Here is a 12,386-nt window from a genome sequence, read left to right on the forward strand (position 1 = left end):
AGCACCACAGACTGAAGGTAAAACAGGTCGACGCACAAGGGTGTGGATCGAGAGAATAGATGGAAAATTAATTTCCATGCCATGCAAACTTTCTCAACACTTGGAAACCATTCAGGGAAATAGCAATACTTGACCTACGCCAAATCGAAGTCTGTATATGTTTGTGTTGTGCTTGCATGAACTAGGTTTTGCAGACTTGTTCAACAGACTTTGTGCTCCACAAACACTTCCAGCGACACAAAACAGAAGAATGAGATTCTAGCAATGCTGATCTCTATTTCTTTGTTTTAGATACTGGGACTGCATGCATCATCTAGAAAGAGATACAATGTTCATAGTAAATGGTGCGTGGATTATTACAAAGTAATCAACTGTGCTTACGCCAGAGCCCTCTAGAGGGTACTATATCGTTACCTCTTGCACCTTATATGTTACAACTACCTCCACAGATGTCAATCTAAGCTTTAAATTAACCTTTAAAGAGTATTTATTTTCCTCTCTCGCAATTACCTGTTGCCCAACAGGTACTAAGTGCTACATGTTCATATGATGAAGTTCAGAAGGGGTTAAAACAGGCAGAACGGAGACTGCACCTAGTAAGAGACCCAGTTTGAGGGAATGAAGGTTTTTCAGGAGAAAGACACACCAGTGTCTAAGGAAATTAAAAGAGAGTATGAGAGGGGAATAAGGAATCCCACTGTATCTTGAACAAAGACTGAGAAAACCCTCTGGATCTAGACAGTGAGAACGTTTGGATGAATGGAATACAGCTGGGATCTTCCATGGAGAACTATGAAATTTGGGGATATGTCCCCCTGAAGGTTGTAGCCACAGAGGTGATTCTCCACTCCATATACAGAAGATCAAAATGAAGAACACCATTAATTCCACTGTATCAGTCTAGGGTATGTGGAGACCCTGGGCTGTATTTTGAGTGCTGTAACTTTCGTGACCGTGTCTCAGAAATAACACGATGGAGCTGAAAAGACTCAGGGAATGGTGGAAAAGGTATAGAAAAAACTTCTGCATGTGCACTAGATAGTATCCTAGAGTGTTTCAAGCTCAGGAGGCACATCATGACCAAGGATATGACAACATTCTCCCTAAACACAGCAGTATGCAAAATCACGACTGACGTGAAGGTGTTTCTAATTAAAGTTAGTGGACAAAAAGTTGATAAGTCATAATTTTGTAGATTTTTTCATGATTCAGTTTCACTTTAAGTTCAAAATTTTGTTTCTCTCTTAAGGAGTGTTTCCCACATACTGAAGTCCCATTCCTTCTGGAGTCAGCTAACACCTCTAGTTCTTTGGAAGTCACTGCCAGTACCTACAAGGAGATGCCTTCAGGCAGCTGAATTCAAGCTCTGGGATTCAGCACCTCAAGTTCATATCTCATTGCATATTAAGCCTCTGAAGCCTAAGCACTTTTTCAGATAGCAGATAACATTCTAGTGGTAACAGCTCACACCCCTCCCCTTCCAATTCAACAATATTTTGTTGATGAGCCTTTCTATATAATTCTTATGATAAAAGAAGAAAATCAGATATATGGATATACCAAAACCTATGGTAAAATCATAAACCTATTAAAAAACCCCAAAACAGAAGACTCTACAAGAATATGGCTTCACCCAGGGTGAAGCTGTACTATTTTCAGGTAGTTGTCTGTTGCTCCTCAGAGGCATGGTGGCAGCAGGAATCTTACTTGTAAGCAGTTTCCCTGGCGCCTGTGCTGCTCCAGGAGACAGGCAGGTAGGAATGATGTTTCACAAGGTGTTTGAGCTGAATGGCAGCAGCTACACGCCAAGAGCAAAGCACAGTCGAAAGGTGCTCCTGTTCAGCCCCAGCTCTTTGTACATCCATGGGGCAGATAGAGGCACACTGTCTTCAAACTCAAACAATCCCACTCCTTCCTCTGATGTGTACCTTCATGTGTAAGGTGACTCAATCCCTTCTCACTCTTCTTTTGCTAATTTTAATGAGTTTATTTCTTCTTCAGTAATACGAAATCTCTTCCTAAAATTCTTCTAGGTTGAATTCATCCTCCCTCGCTGTGGATAAGCCGATTTTGAGGTTGTAATTCACAGGAGGTTCCACCAGCTCCTTGTGCTTCCTTTGCACTAGCCAAACGACTCTTCTGTAGGAGTTATAGTGCCAATATTTAATACACAGCTGGAAACCCGAGAATTTGTTTCTGTTCAAGGCTTTTCTCAGATTCATAGAAGCTTGATTAGTAAAGATGGGAAAAGCAACTCATGAACATCCCATATTGCATAGGCAGTGGAAAAAAATACACAATTGTTTCTTACTCCGTGTTTCGTGTTGCAAGATATTCTCTCACTGTTGGCAAACAGAATTCACTGTAACAAGTTCAGATAATGATTATATTTTTTCAGATCTAATCTTTGGCACTGCATATTTTAATCTAACTTTTTTTTACTGCATTATATAATTCAAGGACATATTCTGAGAAATGGCTATTTTTAATATGATCATGAAAATATGAAATATCAGAAATTTCTCCTCTCAATTTCCTCTGAGTCCATTTAAAACAGCTAAAATAAAATTAATGGCTGTTTGATAGGAAAATATTTAATATGTTTTCCTTTGCAAAATACTGCTTTTGTGGCTGTCACCCAGTTTTATTCAACAAGAAAAATGACTGCAATCACCATCCTGCACTTTCAGAAAAAGCTAAATACCAGCAGGACCTTCCTCAATATAAGCAGTGACAACAGAATAAAAAATTCAGCGTGAAGTTCTCTTCCATAACAGACATGGGAATGCAGTTTTAAGAATTAATAATTGATTTCAGTAAATTAAAGTAGATTTCTATATAGCTAATGTAAATTTTGAATAAATTAATGAATGAAGAGTCCTTTGGAGGCTGCTAGTCTTACGAATCATTGTCTGTGATCACAGGAGGAAGACAAAAGCTGAAATACTGAATTTCGCCACACAGAAGACTGAAGGAGACAGACAATCAAGGCGGAGCCTTCATTAACTACTATTACTGGTGATATATTGCCAGATTAATAGAAGCTATGAGATATTGTATTATCCAACTAAATATCCAACAAAGAGCCACCCACATAAAATTATAGTGCATGCTTTGTGTGAATCAGTGGAGACATACTTGAACAGAATGGTAATGCGTTTTACTTACCTCAGACAAAATTTCCTTAGCACATCACTTTTGGCATGAGCACTAGGGCTGGCAAACTTCATGGGAAGCTGGACTGCCTCACAGGTGACACCCACCCAACAAGGTATAAATAACCATCAGCGAGGACAGAAGGCTGCAGTTTGATTTTCTGTTTCAAGCTGCGCAGCGGGCTTTGCATTTGGGGCTGGATATCCGATTACTTCCACCATGAGCTGCAGCATCAAGAGAACATCTAGTACCTCTTACAGGAGCGGTGGAGGCGGAGGCGGAGGTGTCTGTGGTGGCGGTAGCGGCAGGAGTTCCTCCGTCTCCTGCAGGCGATACGCCTCCTCTGTGATAGGCGGTGGAAGCTATGGTGGGGGAGCATGCAGCATTGGCTACGGAGGGGGCATGAGCGCTGGCAGCCTTGCTGGTGGCTTTGGCGGAGGCTTTGGTGGTGGCCTGGGAGGAGGCTTTGGTGGTGGTTTTGCAGGAGGCTTTGGTGCTGGGGGGGACATCCTTCTGAGCGGCAATGAGAAGGTCACCATGCAGAACCTCAACGACCGCCTGGCTGCTTACCTGGACAAAGTGCGAAGGCTGGAGGAGGAAAATGCTCAGCTCGAGCACCACATCCGGGAGTGGTACAGGAAACAAGCTCCCAGTGTGTCAAAGGACTACACCTCCTACTACCAGACCATCGAACAACTCCAAAATCAGGTAGGATAGCCCCCTCCATCTCCCGCACGCTATTCTCACTTGTGAGGACTCCCTCCTTCCCTCTGGCGCCGGCTCTAAAGGGGTGGGAGGGAGCTACTGGATGGCCTTGCTGGTGGTACCGCAGGCAGAAACCTGCTGAGCTGCGGCTCCCGTCTCTTGGGGAAGCAAACCCCCACGCCACCCCGCAAGCGAAAGGGATGTGCTCTGGGGGCACGGCCCGAGGCATCAAGGAGTGCCCCACCAGGCCCCAACATGCTGGCGCACATAACTGAAATCCCACGTTGTACAGGTGGCTCCAAACCAGGCGTGTGTGTGTATTCCAGTCTTTCCCTCTGCTCCCACCCAGTTCAGCTGGATGGAGTGCAAAGCCAAAGCACCTGGACTGCAAGACCTGAACTCCCTTTGTCTCTGCACGCTCCTACATACACCGGATGGAAGGACCAAGGCCTTCCCTTACAGTCAGCTTTCTTTAGAATGAGACGCGTTACAGCATCAGGGAGAAAGACTACACTCCCTTCTACACCCACAGTGCAGAAACCCATAGGGGTTGATGATCTCCCAGCATAGACGTTCTTCTGTTCTTTCCTCCATCAAAATATTCTTTCACCAGAATGTTTGCGGAAGCCAAAATCTTGCACGTGCCAGTTCTTGTGGCATGGCATTTCAACAACTTTCTGTGGCCCCTGCATTACTGCAGGAAACAATTCTAAGACCCACAACAAAGCCTTGCCAAAGCTTTGGGTCTTCTTTCTTCTTGTCCTGGGTGTCTTGAACACAGAAAGACTCCTCTCCAACTTCCCCTTTTGCAGATCATTTCTGCCACTGTGGACAATAACAGACTGATTCTGGACATTGATAACAGCAAGATGACTGCTGATGACTTCCGAACAAAGTGAGTGCCTCTCTGTGAACCCTGCATCTTTCGTGTCATGAATTTTACGAGATTCATGAGTGCAGGTGATGATACCCTGTCCCAAGTGGTACGACCAAGCCTACACATTGCAATGAAATGAATGTGTAATTCTTCTCTTTTCTTTGGTACAGGTATGAGAATGAACTGGTCATCCGTCAGACTGTGGAGTCTGATATTAATGGCTTGAGAAATATCCTGGATGACCTGACACTGGTTAGATCTTCACTGGAATCCGAGCTAGAGTCCCTGAAGGATGAGCTGATTGCTCTTAAGAGAAATCATGAGGAGGTACGATCCAATGATAAACAGCATGGCCAAGACATAGTCCTTTGACTCTTCAGGGTTCCCAAAGTTACACATCAAGTCAATGCAGCCTTTGTCATGTGACTGTCATCCCTTTGTACCTTGATACCGCTTTGCCCACTGTCCCCAACAGAAGAAATGACCCCGTGCTCTTTGTTTCTCTCTTTGGACTCTCTGCAGGAAATGAGACAGCTGCAGTCTCAAACTGGTGGTGACGTGAGTGTGGAGGTCAATGCTGCCCCTGGCGAAGACTTGACAAAGGTACTCAACGACCTGAGAAACGAATACGAGCAGATCATCGAGAAGAACCGCAGAGAGGTTGAGCAGTGGTATGAAGTCAAGGTATGTAGCGAGGCAAAACATGGAGTCTCCTTCTGCCAGAAAACCCAGGCACCCTGGTGCTGGGCATGCAATGCCTTTGGCTAAAAGGGGGAGGCTGCTCACCTGCACCTCACTTGCACAGCTGGGGAGTGGGAAGGGAAGAGCTGCTGGGGAGAGACTGCAGCGGCAGAGGGGGAGCAGGCCAGGTCTGATGTGCAAAGGTGGGTGGAACGTCAGGATCTGCGGAGCAATGACTAGGCTGTTCTCGATGAGGACAGGATGAAAGGGAGAGGCTCCCTGGCTATGTTAGTTCTCAGTCAGCAAATCTGCTCCCTGAGAGGATCTTCTCACTCAGAAAGTGTGTTTGGGGCTTGACTCCTGCAGATTGAAGAAGTCAATCGGCAGGTCACTTCCAGCAGCCAGGACATCCAGACAAGCAGCCACCAGCTCACTGACTTGAGACGCGAAATGCAGAACCTGGAGATCGAACTGCAGGCGCAGCTCAGCACGGTACGTGGGGGCAGGATCGCTGAGGGCCCTTCCCTCCTTGGAGTGGGCAGGGAGGGGTAGAGCTGTGGTCCTAAACTCCTGCATTTCCACTTCCAGAAAAACTCTCTGGAAAACTCCTTGGCAGAAACCGAATCTCGCTATGGCTGCCTGCTGCAACAAATCCAAGGGCAGATTAACTCGGTAGAGGAGGAGCTGGCCAGCATCCGCTGTGAGATGGAGAGTCAGAACCAGGAGTACAAGATGCTCCTGGGCATCAAGACCCGCCTGGAACAGGAGATTGCTCAGTACCGGGCACTGCTGCAGGAGGGACAGCAAGACATTGTGTACGTATTCCGTTTGCAAATAAGGGCATAAAAATAAATCGTTCTGTACTTAATTGCTAATAGAGACTTCTTGTCCATGGAGCTACACCAACATCTTTTTTGACTGAATATCCAATGGTTCGGGGTTTTTTGGTGAACTAATTACTCTCCTTTTACAGTGCTTCCCAAGGAGCTTTCCAAGAAGGTGGAAAATACTCCCATTCATATTCTACTTCCTACTCTCATTCCCACTGTGGTGACACGACAGGTAAGACAACACTTTGTAAGGATATGTTTATTAGTGGGTTGCATCTAAACCAATGACTACAATATATTTTGTCAGAAAAAAGTTTTGTATTTTGGGCTGGGCAAAATTCCCAGGTCCAGTAGCCCAGGAGTGAGAGAACCTCGTTGACTCTGTCACAGAGGAATCAGGGGTTAAAATACAGTAAGTCTTGCCCTTCCCTCTACCTAAATATAAAATACAGATTATAAACTTTACAGGATGGGGTATGCTTTTTTGCTCATTGGAATAAAAAAGAACACAGCTCTGAGAAAGTGCCTAGGGTATTGCTGGGCTTGGAGCGTCTGAGCTTCTCTTGCTAATACAGCATGTGAGGTGAAATAATTCAGTTCAGCAGGAAAGATCAGATTTCCCCTTAAGGAAATGATTTGCTCTGTCTTTACACAGGACAGTCAAGAGTGTGCTAGAGCAATAGCAGCGATGCTGGCATCCTCCAACTAAGAGGCATTGAACATGGACAACGAGAGACTGAACCAAGCACTTCTGCAGCACAGCTGATGCAACTGGAACAATCTGGAAGGAGCGCCTGGTCACCTGCCTCATCACCCCTTCTTCCCTTCTGCTATGCTTGTCTTACTCAACTTGTCTTTGTCAACTGGTTCTTTGTTTAAGGGCTCACATTCTGCTGATAACACTGCCTCTAATAAAACTTTACTTCTGCAATGCAAATAAAAACAATGTGTCTGAGAAATTTAATTTCACAAACTTTGAACGGGTATTTATCAAGCTAACCAATCAAATATAGGTCGTCCTATCATTCTTTGTCTCAGGACAAAGTCTATTGTCTCATAACATAGTCTCAGGACAATCTATTTTGCACTAAGAAAACGGACACCATGCTGAGATAATACCACTGAGTAAAAGGAAATGTCACTAATGCTGAGCATGGCTGTATGAAGGCTGTATAAGGTGTGACATCTTCCAAGCTCTGCCTATGGGAACTGTCAGTCAGGTGAGACTGTCAGAACTCTCTGCTCAAAAGCAAGAGGTATGAGGTTGAAAACAGAAATCCATTCCTGACAGAATTTTCTCCTTCCTGTGAAATTACAAACCGTTTACCATTCTGTTTTCCCACAGCCACTAATGGATTGCTTTCTGGCCCCTTGCCTTGCTGCTTTTTACTGAAGACACTCTGAACGATGTGAGTGAGAGGAGAAAGAAAATACCAGTGATGTGTAACTCTCTGAAGACTGTTTAATTAACTGTTAATGTACTAAACTGTGTTCGATGCCACTACTATGACTCAGCTGAGTCCATTAATCTTTGCCTTTACTCAGCTCACCATAGCTACAGTTCCTGTGGGAAGGTGTGACTCAGTAGAGGTTGTTCCAGTACGTATGGGTTTCCTGACATCAAGTATTTCTACACCTTTGACTACGCAGAGAATTACGTATCACTGACTTCTGTTAGGAAATACAGCCAACAAGGCAACGTGTCTGTTGCCTTCAGTGTCATGCACCAAAAACATTCCTATATTTTATGATAGAAATTTCAGTTTAAACACCAATATAATACCAAGAACCCAATTTTTGTCAGTACACTCGATTGGCCGATACTATGCCTTAAGAGGAATGAGAGACACATTTCACCCACTGAAAGTATTTTTCTGCTTAAGAAGATAAAATATGCAATAAAATTGGAGATGAGAGGGCAATACTAAATTAGAACAGCTATTTTATACGTATTTTGCTTTCTGAAGATGACAGCAAAGCCCCTTTTCAATCTGTAACTCTGTGCATCAGATGCACAAAATCAGCCAGGTTTCATTCAATTATAAGTGCCTGTTGTTCCCTTCTCCACCTATCAAACCTGGTCTCTAGTATTTGCTGTTTCATCTAAGACTGAGGGTATTGTTCTGTTAGGGTAATGAAATGAAAGGTTTTCTCATCATAGGCAACTTACAAGAGTATTATTTAGGTTAGGTCTTCTTTCAGTAATCATGTGGCTTGGCTCTGCCATCACAATATCGTAACTGCAGTCTGCAGTAAGTATCCACAAAGAAGAGATACTTTCTATTCATGTTGAAAAACTGGGTTTCCAAACTGACTTTTTTCAGTCCAGCATCAGGAATTTCAGTATAGAAAGTGACGTAAAGCAAACGCAAACATGACTTTCATCGCCAAAGGCTGCCAGAATTCATTCACGTCTCAGCTGTACTTAACATAACCGAAACAGCTTAAGAAGACATCTTTTTTGAGGCAGGACTATGGAAACTTGAACTACAGTTAGTGTATATAAATAAGCACTGAAAGGTTATTTTCCTTCCTTCTGATCTTCCAGAAGCACAGGGAAGTATCAGAATGATCAAAACCACAGTCTTCCACATCCCGAGAACTCAAGGGAACACCAGAGCTGCAGTATGTCTTTCCCCATTTCTGAACTGATTTGTAAGAGTGTAAGGTCTTTGTGAAATAGGCAGCACTATGAAGAGCCTGAAGTTCAATCTGCAAAACCAAAGCTATGCAAGATCTTCAGACTGAAAGGAGAGGACGCACTGCAAAAGTGCCAGTCACTGCAGCAGGATGAGATCACTGGCAGAGTCCTCCTGCTGCTGACGGCACAACGCCTTCTGCATATCACCACTGATTCATGAGGCACTAACCTCCATCTAAGCATGGGGCAAGGGCCGTCCTGGGGAAAATGCATGGAACATGCCCTAGGCATGCCAGAAGCACAGCATGCCTCCCTGCCTCCATCCAAGGCTGGCAGATGCTCCAGAAACCTTGTAATATGTTTGATCAGGTGTCTTGATACCACTGTCTGCTCCTGGCACTCACTTCACTTCATCCATGGTTCTTAGAAAAAGTGATACAGTTGCTTATTGTTCTGAAATGATCTACAGGAAAGAAAAAAAAAGGGCTTTGGCAGGGAGGAATTTAGAATTCAATTAGTTACCATCATTGACAATAACTGCATATTCTAGCAGGTAGATAGAAAGAGAACAGGAAAGGATTGCTATACTGAAAAAGCTTAATTTCTCTTGGGAATTACTTTTAAACTTTTCCTTTTTCAGTTGTAGGAAGGGCTACTGAATAGCAATTTAGATAGACTGTAGAATTAAAATAGCTCACATCTAATAGGATTTTCTGTAGATCTACACATGTGCAAGGTATAAAGGTCCATCCCAGGGAGTCACATAAGAGAAAAATAAGAATAGAATCTGGGGCTATGGAAATCATTGATCTCTGACCAAACTGAAGAAAGGTACAGGTGAGTGATGCGGAAGGGTGATGGGCGATGGATGAGGAACGCACAGATGCAGTTCCTGATGAAACTCATGGGAGTAGCACTCTTCTTACCAAGACCACAGTTGACTCATTTTCTGTAGAACAATGAATTACCAGTAATTGTTCTGAGGTTGTCCTCTCCCTCTTGTGTAACTAAAGACATATATCCACTAATGGCATCATAGCTTCTGTGAAAACCACCGGCTGCTTTTGGTTCTTCTGCCAGTTTGGAGTATCTGTTTGTGGCTCTGCATCCAATTTCACCAGTGAGTAAACAGCACTTGGAAAGGCTTCATAACATCGTTACTTCAAAGAAACTTTTCTGATTTACAGAGGTTCATGGGGTGAATTATGAGCAAAAAGTCTTCCAGGGGAAGATATGATTTCAAAGCTCTAACAGTCTCTTCAAATGGCCGAGGAGCCTCTATACCCTCTACAACAGAAAATGTCTCACCTCCTTCTGTCATCGCGAGGATTATGAATGGTAATGGCACCTTAAGAGACCTGGCTCTTTTGGCTTGTGAAGTAAGTCGGTATGTCCAAATTGACTCACAACAGCCATCTCAGCCCAAAGAGCTGTGTCCACAGGATGGTGGACCAAAAATGCATAGGAGACATGGAAATGCCCATGAGTTACAGAACAGAAAGTCTAAAGTTTAAGTCTTTCTGATACAGTTACAGCAGTAAGCATAGTTAGATCAGCTATTCAAAAAAGAGAAGAGAGGGACAGAGACACAGGGAAAAGGCATCTGCTGATGGTATGAAATTACAGCACTGGGAAATGTTTGGAATGGTTGGTCAGATGTTATGATGCAACAATGCTGAGAAGGAGATATAAAATCAACACCTCTGGCATTAATGCCAATCAGCAATAAACATCTCATAGGGAAGAATAAAGGTACATTTCAACAACCTAATGAGGAAAAGATGACTAAGGAATCACACCCTGTGAGAAAATAATTTTTATTTTTTAATAATGATGACTCAGTTTCAATAACATATGCAAAGCAACTGGTTCTGACATGCAGATAATTAGAGAGCTACCAGTAAAAGAACAATCATAATTATGAAGATCAAAGTATTACATTATCTTCAGCATATCTAAGAAAATGTGTGTAGGGGTATCAAGAAAGAGGGTAAATGGCTTTCCATGATTCTTCAGTCAGCCATAACACACACTGGCAACTTTTATGGGTCTCATAATTATTGTGGCTAAGAGAGAAAATGTTGCTCCAGCCACAACTGCAAGCTGTGTATAAGTAAGATGGTAAATGAAGAAACCAACAATGAAATGAACTAGTAATTTTTAACTTCCAAATAGAGACAAAATCCCATCAAAGTTTAACTCTCACATAAAGAGGCCCCTAGTCATTCAGGCTGAAAATTTATGTTTTCCAAAAGTTATTTAAAGGCAAAATTAATTTCCAAAGAAGGGTTCATCACATCCTTCCTCTTATAGAAATGCTGCAATTGTGCAGCAGTGTTAGAGACCTCTGCAGTGTCAGAGAGACAAAAGAGAGAAGGCAAGGGGGATCTAAAGGGTCGTCACAGCTGAGTCTCTACTATATGAGGATAAAATCCCCACTATCAGTTGATCAAGGTCAATCTCAAAACTCTTTCTCTTTTCCATCCAAAGCTCCCACAATGGAAGCACCTTCCAGACCCTTATGACTCCCATAAAAAGCTCCCCTTAGTTTCCAGCCCAAATACACTCAAAACCAGATTATGCCCCTTCCTATGTGAACAACAGGATCGTCCTTTACTTTCAATAGCCCTGGTATCTCCTTCCTCAAGAGCAAGCTGATAATCATCTCCGCCTCCATTTTGCTAAGTTGAAAAGCTGAATCCTTTTGCTCTCCTCTCCCAAGACAGAGTCAGTGATGCCTTATAGATTCTACACATCTATTTCAGTTTAAAATAATATTTGATTGACTGGAAATCTGCACAAAATTTTAAAAAATCAGAACTTTAATATTACACCGTTGCATGTCCATCACTCTGTGCAATACATGGGATTATTTCTTGGAAGTGATACTACCAGAGTTTGGTGAAAACAGAAATATCATTGCTTCTTCAAAGGTTATGCTACTGAGATTTACCACTAAGCATTCTGCAAGAGAGCACCCACGATGAGCATTCTTTGTAGGGAAGGACCTAAATTCTTAGAGATTCTGCTTCCAAAAGTGTCAGTTACTGGCAGTTCTGCAGGCAAAATGAAACAAGACTCACACACAGGGTGCCTGAGTTCATATTTCTCCAACTCTGAAATTAAAACAGAGTAACTAGGTGGTGCTTTCACCACCCGTTTTCAGGACAAAAAATGACTACAAAGAACAAAGTGGAACTATTAAAATGAGTCTCACTCATTAAGTAGCCAGCAACATACTATCTGAAACAAAATCTAACACACAGCCACCCACCTGAAATTATACGGCATGCTTTGTGTGAATCAGCAAGCACACAATACCTATGGGGGGGCTGTCCCAAGCCATGAAAGCAATTCCCCTTAGCACATCACTTTTGGCATGAGCACTAGGGCTGGCAAACTTCATGGGAAGCTGGACTGCCTCACAGGTGACACCCACCCAACAAGGTATAAATAACCATCAGCGAGGACAGAAGGCTGCAGTTTGATTTTCTGT

At 43.2% G+C, this 12,386-nt stretch overlaps 1 protein-coding gene across 1 annotated transcript; it reads left to right on the forward strand.

Moving 5' to 3' along the window:
• The first annotated feature begins 3,375 nt into the window (after nt 1-3,375).
• LOC142419574 (keratin, type I cytoskeletal 19-like) lies at nt 3,376-6,924 on the forward strand. Its single transcript, XM_075522674.1, has 8 exons — nt 3,376-3,864; nt 4,674-4,756; nt 4,909-5,065; nt 5,261-5,422; nt 5,786-5,911; nt 6,008-6,234; nt 6,393-6,481; nt 6,905-6,924. The coding sequence occupies exons 1-8, from the start codon at nt 3,376-3,378 to the stop codon at nt 6,922-6,924; spliced, it is 1,353 nt and encodes a 450-aa protein (XP_075378789.1).
• Nucleotides 6,925-12,386: the final 5,462 nt, after the last annotated feature.

The sequence above is a fragment of the Mycteria americana genome, chromosome 22 (genome assembly GCF_035582795.1).
Source record: "Mycteria americana isolate JAX WOST 10 ecotype Jacksonville Zoo and Gardens chromosome 22, USCA_MyAme_1.0, whole genome shotgun sequence".
Lineage (NCBI taxonomy): Eukaryota > Metazoa > Chordata > Aves > Ciconiiformes > Ciconiidae > Mycteria > Mycteria americana.